The 21,137-nt window shown below is 37.4% G+C and overlaps 1 protein-coding gene across 2 annotated transcripts in view; it reads left to right on the forward strand.

Annotated features, from left to right (window-relative positions):
- Nucleotides 1–19,515, forward strand: part of SMIM14 (small integral membrane protein 14) — a 56,177-nt gene extending 36,662 nt beyond the window's left edge. For both annotated transcript variants that reach the window (XM_077177603.1, XM_054632917.2), the window contains exons 3-5: nt 8,424–8,472; nt 15,647–15,795; nt 16,384–19,515. In XM_077177603.1, the coding sequence (XP_077033718.1) occupies nt 8,424–8,472; nt 15,647–15,795; nt 16,384–16,416 (231 nt within the window). In that variant the 3' untranslated portion in view covers nt 16,417–19,515. The remainder of the gene's footprint in view (nt 1–8,423; nt 8,473–15,646; nt 15,796–16,383) is intronic.
- The last annotated feature ends 1,622 nt before the right edge of the window (nt 19,516–21,137 follow it).

The following is a 21,137-nucleotide window of genomic DNA, read 5'->3' on the forward strand; positions in this document are numbered from 1 at the left end:
TACTTTGACAGAAAGAGCCAGAGTTCAAGAATGAGGAACAACGAATGACAGCAAGTTGGTTTATTGGGGGGATCTGTCAGACAAGGGGAATGCTTGTTTGAAAGAATCACAATGAAGGACATTTTGTGTACCCAGAGGAAATGGTTCCTGTCTTAGTTTTGGCAAAAGACAGCAGATCCCTAGATGAGAATGATGTTGTATTTAAACCTTTTTATTTCCCCTTTTTTCACTTACTTTGTAATACAAAAATCTGATTCCCTTATGTTACTCCTCTAGATATCGATGGTCTCTCAGTAGGTGTGGCTGATCTTGGCCCAAGGGTCAGTTCAAGTTTGAAAACTAGACTGAAAACACAGTTTATGTGTTTTCAGTCTACTTAAACACAGTTTAATAAGTTCAGTCTCATTAAATACAGTTTATGTGTTTTATGTGGTGAGGAATAATCATACGTAGAGCATCTTCCAGGAAGACTGAAACCTGCTTATGACTGCTTAGAGTGGCCAGAAATGTCCAAGCAGGCCAGTAACACACATGACTTTGTGTCAAGTAAACATCCTTTTTCTGTCTCCTCCTGGTACAGTATTATTTGATTTACAAAAACTGGCTTCAGGAGTCTCTCATACTGGTTTTTACAAAAATGAGTGGTATGGTTTTTAACCCAAAATATTCCTAATTCTATAATGACCCATTTTGGTAAACTGCCAACAGTTCTACTTACAAACCACTGTGGGAATTACAACCTTGTGTTTTGTCCTTCAGTAGCTAATTGCAAAGTAATGGTCCATGCTTAGTTATGTTGCTATATCAAAACTTCAGGGGATACAGAGCAAATCATTCTTTATTTTAATCTCTCTTGTATTTTGATTTGTCACTAGATTTTTATAGCAAGAGTTGCAAATTCTCAAACTATTTGAACATAATTGGTTCAAAAACTCTTTTGTCAATCAAGTTTCCACATAATTCTTTTGACCAGGCCATTTTAGAGTCTTACATTTTCAAACTGGCATAGTCTGAGATAGTATCCAGCATCATATCCAGCCACAAGTCTTGGCTAAAGGAGACTTTGTGTAAACAGCACAAAATAAACACAGATTACTAAAATAGGTATGTGCTGCAAATGGTGAAAGGCTCTCAAGATGTTAGCACAGCTAAGCCCAACTTAAATCAGCAAAAGTGGCTTTCCCTACTGATGGGGACTTTTACTGAAAGCACACCAGAGCTATACCAAATACACTTTTAAAATGTCCTTTAAATATGAAGGTTGCGCTGGAGACTTCTTACACATGTTCCATGGTGTTTGCCTTCTATTTTTTTATATAGCAGGTTCTACTTCTTCTAGTCTATAGTTTTTAGCCAAACATCCCAAGAGCAGGAAACTACATTTTGCTCTCACTTGCCCCTTTTGTCCTCTGCATTGAAGCTGATTCAAGGAGGACCTTTCCCAGCAGCTGAACTTTCGGTTGTTCATTAGGACAAAGAAGCTGTCATTCTTCAGAGGTGCAGGGGAGAAGCCTTCATGCACCTGCTTAGACACCAGCCCAAAAGAATAAGACACAGGGTTGGAGTGGCAGAGGGTAAGACTGGACCTGAGTGCTCTTGCTCCACTGACTTCCATTTTCCTGTCTTTCACTGAGTGCTCAAGGTACTGGTGTTGCACAGGCTAAGGCCAAAAACTGTATTACAGAATTCATGTACTGCCAGTGCATGTCATAACCCAGAATCTAATTCTACTTCAAACAGTGTAAATGGAGACTATTTTCTAGACATATTAGAAAAGAAAAAAGCTGTGAAAAGTGGTGTCCACTTGAGTCTCTAAGGGGTTAGGAATCAGGACTTTCTGAACATGTCTGTCATTCTTTACATTTCCCATTCCTGAGCTTTCTAGTATGCTTGAAAGTACTCCTTCTTAACCAATAAATATTTGGAAAGAAAAGGAAAAATCTCTGTTACTCCTCATGATCATCTCAAAGTATGCATAGTGTATTGCAAGCAGTATAAAAAATCATGCACTGAAAATTCTTTCAGCTTGATATTCCAGAAATAATTAGTAGATCTAACCTGTACTATGAATGGCTGAACAACGATGACCAGAGATGTGTTACGGCAATCTCTTTTGAGGAAAAACGAGAAAATTATGCTTTTTCTCTCAGGCCTCATGTAATCAACACTTAGAGCAAACTGTAGTTTGTATCTTTTGGAACTGTGAGTTCTAAGCCTTTTCCTCAAGGCTGTCTATGTGGGAGTACACTTTTCTTTTGCTAATATGCATAATTTTGGAGAAGATACTCAACTATTAGGTCAAAAAGCCTATACGTATTTTGGTTTTACATTTTAGATGTAAGTTTTCAAATCTCCTCTGGGGAGATATGTATGTTGTTTGTGCACATTTTCAGATGCCTCTGTTTAATATTCTGGCTTGTGTATTTGTTGGCTAGTAGTTCACATAGCCAGAGATGCTGTGAGCTCCTTGTAATGGTCCTGATCATCACTGTTTCGTCTTCTTTTCACTGCTAATTCATTCTGCTTTGCATTCAGTAAAAGGAGGATGTCATTGATATCATAGGTAGCAAAATTATAAAATAAAGTACCAGTAAGTCAGGCAATTGTAGGGAAGTGAGGGAAGTGTGAAAAAGGAAGGTCTGTATGACACCAAGGTGAAACAGCAATCCCAGAACAAATGAAAAAATGAAGAGAAGAATGTGTTAGTGTCCAGATCAGGGCTCCAGACTGTAGTGGTCCCTGGGACTTCTGATGCATCTTCCTCCATAAAATGTAATGTCTTTCAATATGAAAGTTAATGTTCTCCTTCTGTCATTACTGGCTGATTATTCTGGGTCTTAAAAGTTGGTTTGTGGTCTAGGAATATTATTTTGAAATGTAGCAACCATCCTTCTCTCTCACTTGCAATTGGGGAGAAAATTACATGCCATCTCATAGGACCAGGCTCTTTATTTTTATTTCATACTGTTATTCTGTCCTTGTATGAACAATAATTTATTCTAATTCTGCATACACTCATAGAAAATTAAGAAGTGGGGAAGGCAGTGTTCACTTTTTCCTTGTTTGTTCCTCTAAGAGAAGCTAGTCTAGTTTAAGAGACAATTGAATTCCATCAGTATGCCATTCTTTTCCTCTTATTTCTCTTTGCCAGCTTGTAGCAGACTAATGCATGTAGGTGTCATTTTTTGCATCTTTAAATCTGAACTCTTACAGATAATGCTGCAATTCAATTTGCAGCCTGGCTTGTATTCAGGGCTGGCATATCCTACCATAGCAATTTATTTATCATGTTGTTTACTAGATCGTTTATGTAGTTTGGAGAGAACAGACATGGCTGCCAACAAAGCTTAAACAATGATTTCATTACCCAGAAGCATGAGATTGCAATCAGGAGTATGCCATTGCGTTCTCATCTTCTGGCATTGTTGGAGAGCAAAAGCAGAGCTTCCTGCTGGTCTAAATAACAAAAAAGTATTTTCACAAGGGATGATACTTTGCCCTCATTATCACGTAAAATTTTCTATCAACACTCTTTCTGATTCCATTTTAAATTTACTTGTATTCATGGAATAAGTGACCATATCAATTTAGTTGTTTGCTTTCCTACTTGACTATTCTTGTCATTCCCACCATTATGTATTTTTGCTCTCTTATATTTGTACCTGTTTCGTCTATTTCTTTCACACATTTCTCTGGGCTTTCATCCATCAAAATTTCTTGTATGGAGGTCTTTCCCTGACCTGTCTCATGAACTTACTAACTTTTCATTTGTGTCTTTTCCGAGGACTTATTTCTGCTTTGAGTGGACTCAAAAGTTCTTCTAAAATGTAGTTATTTTATCCCTACATAAAGAGTATACTAATAATATATTTTCACCTCATCTGCCATTCTCACTAGACTGCTTTGTTCCTGCCATAAGTCCTGTTGTTCTTGTTCTATTATCTCTTTAGTACACCATTTCTGGAGTTGGAAAGTGCTTTTGGACAGGGATTATGCTGCTGTTTCTCCTGAAAAAAACTGGTGAGCTGTCTGATCATTGGTATCTCCCTCATATTTGTATGCTCTGTCCTTTTTTTTTCTAACTCTTAATAATACATTTAACTCTCAAGAAAAAGAGTTCACACTGGATAGAAACCCTGACTCTTCTTTTTCAGGTATATGCTATTGACTTTCATTTTAAAAAAATTATCTGAGCAGAGATTGCAGGATCAGTCACAGAGATTTTGAGACTGTTGAACTCTGGCATAGCAAACTCTGAAAATTCACCTGAAGAATTTCACTAAACTGCTCTGAAGAGGAAGCAGAGGAATTGAAGCAAGAACTATTTACTATATAGATAGACAAAGTGTGCATTTCGTTCTCCACAGCAGGTATCTGTGATGAGCAATGCAAAGCAACTTAACTTCTTTCAAGGAAGACTGAAATTGTCCTAGTGGCTGAGGTCCCCATGGTGGAAAAACAAGGTCTCTGTTTAGCTAGATGAAGCTGTTTTCACTGGGTTTACTATTTCACTTGGACTGCAGTGATTTTGTGGAGTAGCTAAAATGCAGTGAAACTTCACACCGTTTTCACCACACAGTGGCATGTTTGTGTGCACATGAAAAAAAAACCAAAACAAACTTTAGTTAATATGGTGACTTCCCAAAAGAGTTTTCAGAGGCCACCAGCAGTGTCCCTTTACTGTGGCTGTTCACATTTTGTTCACAGCTGGGGACTGTAAAAAGTGGAGGTTCTCATTGCTGAAAGCTGTGCAGACTCCTACCATAACATGGCATCTGCTGAAAGAGGAGCAGCAGGACACAGGTTTCAGGTGTGCTTGATGGGTGGATGCTGTTGATCCACAAGATGGCATGTTAAAACTGTCCTTCTCTCAAAGGAGCAGCATCTAAACACTGTTGTGTTAGTGTGAACTGGGGCTAAAAGCTGTTTAGCTTTTAGCTTTGTTTTCTTTTTCCAAAAGCTAATTTGGAAAAGGAAAACAAAGGAAGAACAGTTTCAAATTGGAGCTAGGAGCTGTTCGAAATGTACCTTTTTTTTTTGCAATGGAAAATTTGAGCGTCATGGGGAAGGAGTGAGGAAGAGCCCTTTTCTCTTACCACTGGAAGTAACTTGGTTGCTTCTTTTCTCTTGGTATTTTGTTGAGTTTAGATTCACAACATGTCACTAAGGGGGCACTGATTTGCTGTGATTCTGCCATTCCTGCCTCTTCCAGGAACTTATCAGGGCTTTCATAGAAACCAAATATTCCTATTGACCAAGAGTTCTTGTGGTTTGGGGATTATTAATTTAAATTACTTTAACTTAAGCAATTCAAGACTTTAAATGTACTTGGAGGAAATGAAAGTTCACAGTTGTATTTTAAATAATATACATTTGTAATTAATATTTTTACTTTTATTTTTTCAAGTTTGTACTGTACTAAAACTGTAAATTTTTGATTCTTTTTAGCTCTCTTCTAGCTTTCATGCTATTTATAACTTGTGTTTACTTCATTGTGGACAATAAAAAACAAAGTAATTCATTGTTTGGTTCATGTGCACTAAGCCATTTATTATATTTGAATGACAAACTGCACAGACAATGTTAAAATTTGGATATGATCCTTTTTATTAATAGAATAAATATTTCGTTTCGCAACATTTTTAACTCTCTTGTTGAATACGCCCTTATGTTTCACTTGCCTAATTTTTGTGTTCTTCTTAAGGGACTGTGTTAGAATATATGGAAAAAGATGAAAAGGCTGTTGCTGACTTTAGTAGATGTTAGATCAGACAGTCAGCTATTAATCTTTCACTGAATTCACACTTTCAGCCACACAAGGATCTCAGAAGTATTAATAAAATCAAAATCATTGTTAATAATATTGTTTTTAAGTATCTAGGAGTTAATGTATTTGAATAATCACTTCTCTGTTCAAATTTTTCTCATCAGCTCTGTAGTGTTCCCAGTCTGAAAACTTTGAGTGTATTTGAAGTCTTTTTGAGGGTTTTGTTGAGAACAGGTGAAGTCTGGTTCAGCTTTATACCATTATTCCACAAACTTTCATCCAAACTTCCCCTCCACATTGGATTATAAAAATCTTAATACAAAGGACTATTTATTTCCAGTGCCTGATAATTGCTCTGTTTTCAATTGCCTTGCTACTGAAATGTTGCACATTGAGTTTTTCCCAACAGTTGCTGTGTTCCTTAAAGGGTGTTTTTTGTCAAAAGAGAGCTAACTGGGAGAAGGAACATTCTTCTTTCAGGGAAAGGCATTACCTTTCCCAGCCATTCAATTGACGTAAGCGTTTCATACGTGTGCCAGAAGAGTTTCTTGTCCTTTGACTAAATGAGTGACCACAAGGAATCAGATTCATATTGGGTTACACAGTAAGGTACTTGTTGACCTGAGTGAATTAAGAAAAACCTCTTTTTACTGCTGCCTGTTTTTCATGATCTGCTGTGTTTCATCCCACAGTGACAATATGCAGCCTCTTGCTGAGCTGTTAAAAACAGATTTGTTACCTGGCTCAGAGAGACATCCTAGAGCTTTAAAAAAGTTGTACTTGGACAGAGTGTGACACTTAGAAAGGGAGATAACTGATACTGTGGCTAGAACACCCCCAAGCAGTTTCTATATCTAGGAAAACTAGATAAACTGTATGAGGACTTGTCATCCTGGGGACAGAGGGGGATAAACGAGATGCTTATACAATGTTTCTGACCATGTATCTGTTGCTCATTTTAATTCTGGTCATCCTTCTGTGTTGAATATCTGTAAACAGTGTTTTAAGTAGAGATTATAAATTAAGCCCCTCTCAGAATTAAACTCTTATACAAACAGAAGATAATTATGTTGCTGAGCTCTTTAAAATATGGGTATAGAAATATCCAGCTTTCCCAGTTCAGAAATCTTTCAAATATTTCAAATGGGTACTATTGCTAAAATAAAACCTCCCCTTTGTAAATTACTTCCAAAGCTTTAAAAAAAATGAGTTTTTATATAAGAAGGGCAGGAAATATGCATAGTTTGATAGATCTTTTCCTTTAGTAAGAAAGAGAAGTATTCTGCCTGAATTTCCCTCAGTGCTGTTTTTAACTATAGACATAGCTGGAAGGTTAAATTCAGCCTTCCAGATTCCTTCCTAAGAGACTTCTTTGTAGTCTCAGTAAATTTGCTAATAGATCTTAATATATTAATGAAAGAATTAATGTCCAGTTCTGGACAGATCAATCTCCAGTTGCATTTTTTCCTTTTTCAAATGTGTAAGTCATTGACAATCTTTATGATAAAAGCAGGAGCTTATACTTTCCCAGATGTCTTCCTTCTTTAGTTCTTCATCTGTTTCCTTGATGTGTTTTGCATAATATGACTACATACATTAAGTCAATTATGCCAATACAAGGGGAAATGGGTTTTGTGGAAATGATTCATTATTTCTTACATAAAGAGCACCATCTTTTTGTCTGTTTAGCATTTGTATATTTACACTTGTAATAAACAGATTAGCCTGTTGTGACAAAAAGTGTTGGGATTTGTGACACAACTGTATCATAAAACCTCTGAAAAAGCAAATGTTATTTCTAACCAAGTAACAATTCTGTACTTGTAAAAACGTTTACTAATAATCCATGTAGTTTACCTAAGCAGAGTATAGAATGTAATTCTATAGTGCTGCACATTAAATCCCATCCATTTGACATCTCTGATCTGAATAAAGAATGTGATATTTGTCTTTCTTTTTTGGCTCTGTCATCTGTAAAATAGCTGCACTGATTTGCAGGTTAGCCAGTGTTGACTTTTCTTGCAGTAGGCAAGCTTACCTAGCCTGTAAATCAAATAGTTATTACAGTCACTAAAAATGTTTTAAATTTTATCCATCAGTAAAGAGAAAAACCAGTAAAATACATATTAAAACCTGCTTTAAAAAAAGGGTCTTGGGGGAAAAAATAGTAAGTAATAAGTTTAAATGTGAAATATTAATGCAGCTTCTCTGTGCATAACATTATCACAGTCTGATCATGTATTGTGATGTAATCACAGAGTATTTGAATGTTACTTGATTTAGATAATAGTAAGAACAGGTATTCTGGGATTTATAATGAACAGGTGTAGAGAGTATATCTGTATATATATATATATATATATATATATATATCTCCTATATCACCACAGATTCTTTTCTTTGAATTTTGAAAGGTATTAAATGGCTGCATTGGAAGCAATCACACTGTAGTCAGGTGATTTAAAGGTATTATGTAAATAGTGTTCAGAAACTATCTACATACCTGGGATTCTTCACAAATCATAAGCCAAGTGTGATCCAGTAAAGTATCATTTATTCTTGAATTTTAGTCTGACAATATATTTAATCCTGATTTCAGTAAAAGCTGACCAAGACTTATTGTTAAGTGTCATGCTTTTCTTTTTCTCTGTTTCAGCTGAGACAATCCCAGTCGTACTGCACAGACACAGAATGCCTTCAGGAATGTGAGTAACTGTTCATATCAGGTTCATGGAAGTAAAATGAACAGCAGTAATTAAAACACAGTCTGACTGTTCTTTAAAATGCAGCAGTTGATTTAATGTTATGGGAACATATTACAGTAAATCAAATACTACAGTAATAAAATTGATATGCTGGGGAGTGGTAATTTCTGAGAACCTGTGATGAACATTTGTACATTAGAAGCAGCATTGATGAGAATCCTGGAGGTATCAATAAACCAGCATAACCATCAATCAGGCCCCAAGCATTACTGAATCTTATTGTTAGCCTCCAAATAGGATAATTTGAGAAATGAGAGGGGAAAATTTGGAAAGTGCTTTATTTGTCCTCCTCAGATTCAGAGCAGCCTAACCAATAAAGAGTAGATACTGAGCACAGACACACACACACATGTGTTCACAGCTGGGGCTGGGTGATGAACTGTCTGTGCTGTGACCCCTCTACTCCACTGTGAGGAAGAGGAGGCTCTGACTCATAAGCTGACATCCACCATGACTGCATCTCTGTTGATTTGGCGCCTGTGTAGTTAATGAAGCAGAGGACTGATGTGTACACTTCCTTGGAATTTGCTATGAAATGCATCAAAAAACCTCTCCCAAATAGTGAACAGTACTAGATCAGTCAGACATTACCAGAATGGACAGTGAAGCATAGCTGTGTGGAGGTTATGCAGTAATGTAAGCATGCCCTGAGACACTCCCTGAGACACTTTCCATGAGCTAGAGTGAATGCTGTCAATTGTTTGTAAATAAAAGTGAAGTGGGTCTGTGTTTCCTACATCCCTTTACCAATTGAGCATGTGAACTCATTCAGCTTGCATCAGGACTGCTGTGAAGCCTTGAGGGAGCAGCAAGCACCTGAGCAGTGTTCTTGTAAGCAAGAGCTGCTGGTGCCTGTATCTTTTATAGGTCTAGGAGCAGTGCAGGCAAGGTTTCCAGCATCTTGGAGAGAGTGCATGGCTTCATTGACCCTCATGTTCCTCCCTCTTCACTCTCCTGTAAAACCTGTTTAGAGATGGGCATGCAGCTCAGACTCGCACTGGGCTCTGCCAGCGTGGAACAATCCCAGATTCAGTGCCATGCTGGGCTGAAGGGGAAACTGAGCTGTCCCACATAACCCCTGAAGAAAAAAGATGGTGTGGTGCACATGTGCTGTACAGTGCTGCTGGCTTACTCTTTCTTTATGGGCTTTCATCACTATTCCTCTTCCAAATGCACCTGGGCAGACTTTTTAGTCTCCCACACCTTAGACTTCTATGTAGGTTTTTTTAATCACAGGCATGTAGGAAAGAGGAAGATGATGGGAGACAGAATATTTTCTCTATTAGAAGGAGGCAGGGCATGGAGCTTTCTGAGCTTTAGTCCACGGTCAAAACCAAGCAATGGTAGGTCATTCTCATGCCTTGGGAGTCTTGGATCATTAGTATTTATGAAACTTTTAGACTAAGGACTGTATAAATGAGTAAGTTCTGATATGTGTGGCCACAAAGCCTGTGCTATAGCTTTAATGTTACCAAGCTATATAGTACAGTGGGGATTTGAATGATTTGCAACAAATAGCTTTCCATTCTGAGATTCTTGCAATAACTGTCTGTGCAGATGCAAGCAATTTGGCAGCAATTGTTCCAAACCAGTGGTTTGTTTCAAAAACCAAAGCAAAAATTACAGAGTAAATCTTTTCCTATGTTATTATAATGCTTAAATTTAGTTCTAGCAAAGGTATTTTTCTGCTGATGCAATGACACAGTCTGCATATTTGTCGTATTATTTTGTGGTGCTTCTGTGATGTTGTGCTTGTGGCAGTCTGTAAGACCCCAAGAGTCAAAGGCAAAAATAAACAGATTGAGCCTGGAGAAGCTTCTAGAGAGGTTTCAGAAACATATTAAAGTAATTCTGGGCCAGTCTTCTGTCCATTGCTTCATGCTGTTTTTATGAGCTGTAAAGTGATGAGCTTACATTTGAGGTGGGTCTCCTCTTCCCTAGGTCCCACAGCTCCACTTCCTGGTACTTGTTGACTTTGATTTCTCTTTTCAGAATCTCACTATGAACAAGTTTGTTTCACTCTCACCAATTCACTCATTCCCAGAATTTGGTCTTCCTTCTGGAAGCACAGCTGGGAATGTTGTCATACACAGATTCTTAAGTTGCAAGGTTGTGGAATAACTGATGAGATGTATGTGGTTTTGTTTTGGGAGACGTCAGGGTTGGGGTTCAGCCAATGTAACAGCAGCATCATGTGTTGTGCTGCTGCTACCAGCTGGAAATTCTCAGAAACACCCTCTGTTGATTCTTCTGAGCATGCTTTGTTTTTCCAACCCTTGATTTAGGTTCTTTTTTTGTTGTTTTTTAGAGCCATATCAAGGCAGTAGTACCAGGTTTCCCTCCTTCACTTTTTTGTATTATCTATAAATTCTTACTTGCAGTTGTTGGCACCATTATGTCATAGTGACTCCCCTGCAGAGTTTCCTGCCAGTGTCAGGACCAGTGCTTTTGGATTTAGGTATAGGAAGATATGAGCACCACTTCAACAAGCATTTGGGCCCTCTGCCTGATGACTGTTCATCAGCTGGTTCTCCATCAGAGTATCTGCTGTGCATTAAAGCATGTGTCAGAGTCTGATGACTGTTCCCTCAATTTCAGTGGGTGCCTTGCAGAAGAGAAAAGGCTGTAAGTTTTGAATAGGCAGCACATTTAATATTCTGTTGGGATTGTTAATGCTCAGCAGATCAGATCTTAGAGTTTCCCTTGAAATGAGCAGTAAGAGCGGTAATTCCTTTCTGAATTCTATGTAATGCAAGTGGAGCACAGCGCTTCTCTGACGTGTGGCAGTTGCAACATCAGCGACTCATCCCGCCTAGGGAGGGTCCCAGCTGGTACTGATCTGCTCTGATGGCTCATGGCCCTTCACAGTCAGCCTTCCCTTTCCCTGTCAAAGGAAATGAGGGGCTGCTGCCGGAGTTTTTTCTGTGTTCTAGCAATTCCCAGACGTTGACACCTCATATTTTCAGCACTATTCTCAGTGCTCTGCTACATTGTAATGTGGTCAGAGGTGACTGTCTCAAATGTTGTCTACTCTACTTCCAAACTTTTATGCAATTTAAAGTGAATACGTACATGTGATTCATCTTGATTTGTATTCATCTAGGGCAGTCACAGCAGCCTAACCTAGCAGCCTGAAATGTCTGCCAACTCTTCCCTCCCTTTTCTGGGAATTCCCTTCTCCCTTCCTCTGCTGCTTCAGTCCGTCTTGGCTTTCTCTGGGTTCCTTATCCCTGCCTTTGAAAGTGTCAGCTTGCAGGAATTATCTCCTGAAGGTCCCATGGGCTCTTTGTCTTCCCTGATTATTAATTTCTAAAATACCTCTCTTCATTCAGTTTTATGCCTTTCCCTCAGAAGAAGCAAGGCTTAAAGCACCATGAAAAGAAGACATAAGTCAGAGACCATGCTTTTGCCTTCCTGCATGCAGAAGTTTAACAGTTTTTACCAGGGTCAATCTGTTTATACTCCAAGAGAAGGTATTTCTACTATGAGAGGGCAGACAAAAAGCACCACATGGAATACACTTTTACAGTAAAACAAATGAAATTTCTCCTTTCTTGAGAGTACAGCCTCACTCTGAAGGAAAAACTGCATTTTAAAAGCACTAGGTTCATGTAAGGGTATTTAACCTGGGCACTTAGTAGTTGTAATATTGTATTCTTGAGATTTCAGTTGCACAATCAGGAATTGGTTGACCTTTAATCTTTAAAAACTCTTTTTACCAAACTCATAATTTTAATAGCTTTTACTGCCTTCTAGAACCTCAAATGAATCTGCAAACATCTGTCAGAGAGGATTTTTTTTTCTACTTCCCATTTCTTTCTGGGTGAAGACTAGTTTGTGTGGCCTGGTCTCCGCTTCTATAGGAAAAAGCAAGTCCAAAAACTGCATCTTGTACATGGCGCCACAGATAGGATTCTAACTCATAGTCACTAACTCCCTTGGGAGTTAATCCCACAATCTCACACCAGCTCCTCATAAAGCTTTCTGCTGCAGAGAGATAATTCAGCCATGCTATAAAAAAAAAGAAATAAATAAATTCCAGGTAACCACAGGGCCAGAACTGCTCACAGGCATCATTCAGGAGTGTGTGGATATACATGTATGCCAATCCCAGGGGACCAGATACTGTGAAAATAAAGACCTTGGGCTGGATTCAGTGTTGCATGGAAAGGTAGGTTAGAGACTGTGTGTCATGTCTCTCAGTGACATGGGAATATGTGCTGTTAAATTCTGTACTAGTTGGTGTGTCTGGAGCACTGGAGATTAATAACCAGATCCATCCATCAAAATGGGTGGTGGCAGGAACATTCATCTCAGACCAGGACAATCTTCTATCCATCTGAAGATATTAGAAAATACCATTCACAGGTGCTCTTAGAGGATAACCTTTATTCTTCAAGGAATTAAAACATCACTTCTGAATTACTTGAAAAAAAATACCAGTTACAGATAAAGGAACTGTGACTGTGAACTCTTAAAAAGAAGTTTTTTTTTTTTTTCTGCCCATCACCATAAATTCCATCCTGCTTGGTTTCACCTTCACTCAACTGTTATTTTATCCATAAGCTGGTTTTATCTGATTATTTTGTGATCTCAGGGATGGAGGTCTTTGTAGCAAGATTGTTGTCTCCTACATATAACTGCTTCCAGTAGCTGAAATAGCTTCCTGTCTCTTCTCTTGATTTGTGATGCAAAGCTTTGAAAAGTTGGATTCAACCCCAACTATGTGAAATTTTGCTTATCCTCTTCCCTGGAAGAGATTAAAGTAACAGATTCTGAAATATCTCACATCCTTATTAAAGCACACGGTCATGGTGAGAGATGTGGGTTTATCAGTTCCTTGGAAAATGTAAACATTGTTGTGTCTGGCATGCCTTGAGTAGGTAGTACAGGGCCAGTTAGATCAGCTATTGTCTTGCTTAACTTAGTTCAGAACATGTTTCAGCACATTTGGTTCTGTCTGAACTGTGTTACAGCACTGGCTGGAGGAAACTGTGTCTTGCGATGGACACCTGTGGGTTCCCTCTGTGGTCCCCTCTGCTCCCTTCCCTGACCTGTAGCATGACCTGATCTGGCATCATTTCTTACCCCAACTTTTGGTTAACCACCACAGACCCTAAGTGCACCAATGTTCAGCCAAATTCCAGAAGGCAGTTGGACCTTTCTCTGCATAGTCCATTTCTCTGCATTGTATGGGGAATCCTAACAAGTCATCTGAATTTTCAGTCTTCTATGAGAAATATTTGCCAAAGCAAGTACCTAAGGCCTTCTTACTTGTTGCTGCAGGTAGTCTCAGAGTGGCTATTAATGTTGTCTGGAAGCCCCATAATAAAGCAGAGCAGTTGTTCTTTTCATGCCAAACTATATGCTCGTCTCCTGGACTGCATATAAGATTTTCCAAGATTTAAAATATTGATATATGCTGCTGATAATAATAATATTTTGGTCAACAAAACTAAAGGTCTAAACTCTTACCTTCACAATTCCATATGCTTTCAAAATCAATTGTGTAAGAGTTTAGTGAATTAAAGGCTGTAGCTTTCTTATTTATATTCTGCACTATGCCATCTCCTCCATATACAAAGCCCTTTATTCACTCAGATTTTCAAAAGAATTCTCACGTGTAATTGCATATAATTATAATAATAAAATTCCTCTACATTAGCAACATCTTGAGTTTTGAAATGTCTATATTTTGTACATTTAAAAGGCAAAAGCGGTTTCATTTGCTCATACATGTTAATGGTGCTGTTTGTGCTGTGAGAAGCATAAACTTGTATAGTACATGGGTTTTTTTCTTCTTTGACATTTTTGAGTGCATGTGATGTGAGTAAAGTCCAACAGCACCAACTCATGAAGCCTTATTTCCAGAGCAACAGTGTGGAGATTGGCATAGCTGTAAGCTTCCCCTCTGCTGTATTATGAACAAACCCTTCCAAGGAAGAGCCTCTGTTAGCAATGCTACTAGGATGGCAGTGATGGGGGTGGTTCTGTGGTATCAGCATTAACCTTCAAGGAAATTATTCCAGCAGGGTATGAGTTATCAAGTAAAGGTTAAATAAGAACAATCCAACCAATACTGAATCCAGACTTTACTCCATAATCATTATTATTCATTATAGCTTTGAATTAATTGTTCTGTACCAGTTGATCATCTAGATCATTAATGAAGATGTTAGGCCTTCAGATACTATAATAAATGGATTAATGTGAGTACCATAGGTAATTATCTGTACATGGGTTTACACTTTAGCTGACAAGACTAGTTACTGCTTGATTACTTGAAGTTATGTTTCAGAGGAGAAAAGTTGTTTTAAAAGGTGCAGGTATTTGCAGCCAGCTATTTCCAGCCTGAAGGTATTTTCTTAAATTTATTTCCATGTGTTGATGTTTCAGGTATTCTCTATGGAAATTTGGTGTAAAATTTTTATATTGTGTTCCTGGGCTTTATTTTGGAATGTATCTCTGCATCATTTTTCACCTCCTGCCAGATACATTGCTAGCAGAAATATGACATGACCTGGATGATCAGTCATGGAGATCTGGCATATTGACACTGAAACATCTTCAAACAAACTCTCAAGAAATAAATTAAGAGTAGATTTAAGAAATTTATTACCATTAATTTGCTCCCTTCTTGCTAAAAATTAGCATGTTCTCTGTGTGAGGCCTAACAATGGAGCCTAAGCTTTCATCAGTTTAGTCTTATTGTTTTATTTGTTTGAGGCAAAAAAACAAAGACCAACATACATATGGGGCTTTTCCTACATGAACATATTCTGTATCAAGTTTGATTTCTTAAAAATCAAGTTTGATTTCTTAAATGTCAAGAGCATGTTTATCATCTCCAGTTACTAGGAGTTAATATGAATTAAGAAATATTCATGATAATTCTAAGAATACCAGTGAAATATTATAAAATAGATTATTCTCTTTTCAGATGGGTAAGAAATGTGATAAAATACAGTCTCAAAGCCAAAATGAGCGACTAATCAGAACACTCCATTAAAAAATATTTCAGGGATTTTTTTTCCTGAGATTGCAATTTTGGTTTCACTTGGGGAAAAGAACTCTGCTATTACTCTGTTATAACTTGACCTTTCTTTGTCTGTAGTGCCAGGACCAAATTCCTCCAGTGACAATGGCATCAGCTTTGCCATGATAATGATGGCCTGGGTGGTGATTGCACTTGTCTTGTTCTTACTGAGACCCAGTAATCTAAGAGGATCAAACACAGTCGGAAAGCCAACCAGCCAACACAATGTAAGTGCATCTTCAAGTGCCCTGCAGGGAGATTCTGTAATAGCTTAAATCTATTTTGGTTTAATACACACTGTCTCAAAGTATTTTTCCCCTTTTTTTTCACTGTATTTTCTTGGAACTCCATTAAAAATTAAAATGAGTTAGTCCAAAGTGAAAGGAATCATGAAGTCTGGGTGTGGGATGGAGCAGGTGCAGTGTCCTCTGGACACTGTCTGTCCCTGGATGAAACTGCCTCCTGCCTTCTTAGGGGAAAGGGGACAAGCTCAGCTTTAAGAGAAGCCAGTAAACAAAATTACAGCATGATACTTTGACAAGGGTGATCCTTGTCCTAGATGTGGGATCATGAAAAAATCTCAATTAATACAGGAAACAGTATAGTTTTTTGATAATCATTTTCTCTAATTATTATAAGAGCTATTGAAAAACCATGAAAGAAAACACAATGTAATGCTTCTGAGTTCTTCTGTTGCTATATCCTCATGAAACACTGTGTCTAATTCTGTACCTGTTTTTTTTTTTGGTTTTGTTTTGGTTTTGTTGTTTGTTTGTTTTTTGTTTTTTTTTCCTTTCTTCCTTTCTTCTCCCAAGGGACAAGAACCACCAGCCCCACCAGTGGACTAGAGCATTCAGTATTGGAAAAGCTCAGCAGCTAAAACCTTGCACGACCAAATGAACGAAGTGACCAGATTGCTCCTAACCTGCACTCAATACTGTTTTCTTTTCTCATTTATATAGAGCAGAGTTATCACTCAGCAGTAATCTTCATGAACTGCTTTTAGCAACTTCAATTCTAAGTTAATTTTTGCTTTGTATGTTATTACAATTCCTATAAGATTGTAATTTGAATAAAGGTAAGGCATTGCAGGGGTTTTTTGGTTGTTACTGTGGACATTCCACTTAATCTCTTTCTGTTACAGTGATCCGAATTTCTTTGATGTGATTTCTGATATGCATTGAAAGAAAAAGAAAATCCCAGTCCACCTATAAGAATGGAAGGTTACTGACCTTTCATCAGATTAATTCATATTTCTTCTCCAGTATGCTTTTGAGAGTTATATTATGGTTGGAAGTACTTAGTTATGTGCTGAAAAATAGAAATTGTTTTATATTTGCCCTGGTTTCAGAGCAGCTTTTATTCTGGTCTTTGGACCACTAACACAGTTTTCAGGGTTGCTGGCAAAAGGATGGATTGTCCACTAGAATGATACTGTGTGTGTGGGCACACATAAGTGAACGTGAGGATTGCCACTGTCAAAGCTTTGATCTATATATTGGAAACTTTACACAAAAGATTAGACCACCAAAAAAGTTAATTCAGACATTTTCATTAATAAATTGTATGTCTTATTCAATATGTTGTGAAAAAACATACTCTAAACCCAGGTGTGTTTACTTACAGACTTTATCAAAAGAGAAATTTAGTAAGAGGAACTTGGTAGAATTTTCTGTCCTGGCATAGTCTTTTCATAATTGGTACCTTAACAAGTTTTTAGCCATGATGTAATAGATATTGGACAGGATGAAATCATACCAAGAAATTACCATGGTTACCAACTTTTGGTATACAACATGTACTGGATTATTCAGGTTTTTCACCTGTATGTCATCAGCAATTCTTAACATTTCATCCTTATCTACTAGTTGTAATTGTAGAATAACAAACTTGCAGGTGACTACATATGGCACGTCTCTTCCCTCTAATAAATGTGTGTATGTGTGGTATGTTTCAGTGTGTGTATGTGTGGCTGTGCACACACCTGTGCACATCTCCCATTATAGAAAATGGGAAGGACTTTTTTTATGTACATTAATTTAAGAACATTTTAAAGATGTACAGAAAAGCAACACTGTATATTTTTCTTGTTCAATTTGAAAAAGTGATCAGAATAATGTAAAGAACATTTTTATGTTCCCAACATGAAACTTCTTTCCTTAAAGGTCAGTAGAACAGACATATGGGAATTCTAAGCCTTAGTCTACGAACCTTTATTTCATGAGGACTTTAGTTATGGAGCTGAAGGAACTAACTGTTAAATTTCAAAAAGGTTTGTATTAACAGGCTCTAACAAAAATCTCACATCAGATCCCATGGTTGACAGCTGCAGGGTTTTACTCTTCAGGGCAAAGGGTGAGCCAGCTAAGCCCTCTTGTAAGGGTACAGTATAGAGCTGAAGAAGGGCTTCTGTAATTTGATGTAATTGAACCTCTATGGAATACTGTGCTCCCAAGCATAGGAGCAAGTTAAAAAAAAAAAAAAAAGAAAAAAGAAGAAGATCGGGCCAGGTGCTCTCAGTGACATCAGTGCAGTGCCATGTAAAGCAATGAAACTGCAGGAGAGAAGCTGAGAGAATTTGTCCCATTGTGTCTAATAATGTACAGGCCACAAACACTGTGTAAAGATGTCACTGGGACAAGCACTCTTGCCAGTGCTTACTTTTTGCCTTCCATGTACATTTATGTTTGGGATGCTATTCAGAACAAGTAATACAGCATCATTTTGTTGAACCCACAAGAAAACCTATATAATCTCCCACACTGACCTTTTTTCTCCAAGGATTTTTGGCCAGAATCCTTCACTATTGGAGGCATAAAACAAGCTTCCAATTGATTAAAAAGCCAGCTGAAACAGGCTTCTATTCAGAGCACTACTCCTCATCCTCTTGGGAGTTGGTGAGATTGACAGGAGATGCTCCTCACTTGTGAGGATCAGTCTCACTTAAATGTCTGTTTATGTATTTATAAAACTTACCCCATGCACCCAGCTCTAAAAGTCTTGGCAAATGAACTTTTTGTTCAGAGGAATGTTGTGGTTTACCTTTAAAGAGATGTCTTTGCTTGAAATTCCTCTAATTGTCCCAGTGATTTTATACATGTATGCTTTCCTCATGTAAATGGCTATTTTAAATTTTTTTATGTAAAAGAAAATGAACATTGGAAATATTTTATTGTAAAATGTTTTACTAAAGAGCCAGGCCACTATCCCACATCAAAATGTATGCCTTTTAAATTCAGATACTCTCTCCAAGATACAAAGTTCAGATCAGCACTCTTAATTAAAATAAAAGTAAGTAACCATGGGACTGTATTTTGCCACTCTTATTTGTGTTAAATAGTGCCTTACTCATCAAGTAGTTGCACTGAAGTTTGTGGAACTACTCTGAGATAATGTACTAGTAGCAGCTTTAGTAAGGGTGGCAGAAATCTGGTCTTTAGTGTTGTAATTTGTGATTAAATAATTGTATCATGGTTACAGATGTTTATGGTAAATTTTGGGAAGAGATTAGTGGTATGCAAAGCTCTAGGGTATGATCAGTTCTGTAATGATGGTTTTAACCTTGGTTAGTCAGATATGCAAGTTGTAGCAACTTGGAAAATATGGAAGGAAAATTTACAATTATACCTTAACTTTGTTAAAACAATAGTATTTTAGAGTCTGCTTAACACAATTACTATACTCTGAAATGAGAAATCATATGTATCCATGCACTGTCTGCAGATCACTTAGCCTTGTAATGTTAATGATTGAAAAAGGAAGAGTGAAGATGTCATGTACTTAATGTAAATCGGTGGTTTAAAATATCTGAATTATGCCAAACAAAAAATCGTCTGTGCCATTTGCAGTTTCCTAGTAATCTTTTACTGAGTACTTGGATTGGGATAAAGGGCTTGTACTATGCACTTTTTATTGACTTAACAAAATAAATAGCAATCATTAGTAAACTTTTGTCTTTGTCTTTTAGTTTTTATATAAGACATAGGGCTGCACCAACCTATCAGTTTCTAAGGTAATTTGAAATCATCTAAAAATAAGAGTCAGTAAAAATAGTGTGTCACCTGTGTAACTTTTAAAATGTAAATTCTACCTTTTCTCATGGACACTTGTCCAATGTATGTATCTCAAGCGAGTCAGAACAAATAAAAAGCAGTTTCCAAGGTTTAAGATACTTTGATGACCAACATGGATACCTCTGCCTTTTGCTCTTCTAAGTAGTTGTGCAATCTGGGAAGTTAGAAATTATACAGGAAGAAAAGTAATGATAAATATGCTGATTGTGTTACTTTGTTTTAGATCAAATCCTACTACTTAGTGATTGCAATCTGTTTCCCAGCTCTAGATCTTGGCAGTGTTGGACTTTGAGGAAGGAAGATGCTGCAATAGCTCCAAGGCAGTGTGTAGGAGCAGTAGAGTCCTGCTGCTTCCTCACTGTTCCCATGAAGTGCAGCTCTCTTCTCTGGAAGCAGAGCACAAAATTCTGAGCACTGCCTCAACAGCAACTCAGATCCCTCATTAAAGATTCCTGTGCTAATCTGAGGAAGAAAATGAGAACCAGGGGAGCATTAGGGTTTAAAATAATGTATTGCCACAGATAGTGGCAATAAATACCAGAGAATCAGAAACAAAATCAGAATAATATAATAATAACAACAACAAGTAACAAATGTTTTAGCATTTGAGTCAATCTAAACAGTATGAGATCTTACTCAAATACCAATAATGTCTGCTCATCAAAATTTACCCTTTTACTCAAACATGATACTATAAATAACCCCTGAAACTAAAGCTAAACTTCTAAGTACACTTGTTAAAATGTTTGACAAGGATGCAGATGCCTATTGAGAAAAGTGATGCAGAAAGAAAATTGCCACAAATCTAAATTTACATTGTTGAATAGATCTGTACAAAGCCTAGCTGTTCAAGATCACCAGTAATTTGAAATTACTCTGCCCCAAAGCCTGAAAAAAAATTACCCTATTTAGGATGTTTAGGAAAAATACACCAAATCATTGCAGCAAAATATCCCATTAAGTGAATTCCTTGCAAAAAGGGACTACTTACATCCTTTTCTCCTTCTCTTTATTTCTCCAGTACCAGCCAATGGCCTACAGTGCCATTCACTGCAAAGATCTGCACCTTGGGGTGGGGGAAGAAGCAGAATATTCCATGCTGAACCACATCCTCACTTGTAAAACAAGACAACTCTTACCAACTTTTAGGCAACATCACCTGAAGATTTTTCTTTTCATAGAGGAAAAGTAACTGAACACTTGTGTCCAAATTGCCAACTCCCACAGCAAACATTTTGTAGTTAAATATAATAGCTAGAAGAGTCTGGCTTCCACACTACCTTTTTAACATCTGCAGGTCAGAGCACTGGCCAGAGGGGGTGTCTGAAACAAATAGGCTTCAATATTTGGCAATATATATTAATTCACCCTATATATGCAGCATTTTAAAGGTTTCACTCTTCTTGCCTTTATGGAAAGTGTTACTGTAAAGTACTTACTGAAAATAAAGCAGTAATTTATAATCAAAGATCACATGTAGCAAGGTTTAAGAAAAC

This window comes from Agelaius phoeniceus, chromosome 4 (assembly GCF_051311805.1).
Source record: "Agelaius phoeniceus isolate bAgePho1 chromosome 4, bAgePho1.hap1, whole genome shotgun sequence".
Classification (NCBI taxonomy): domain Eukaryota; kingdom Metazoa; phylum Chordata; class Aves; order Passeriformes; family Icteridae; genus Agelaius; species Agelaius phoeniceus.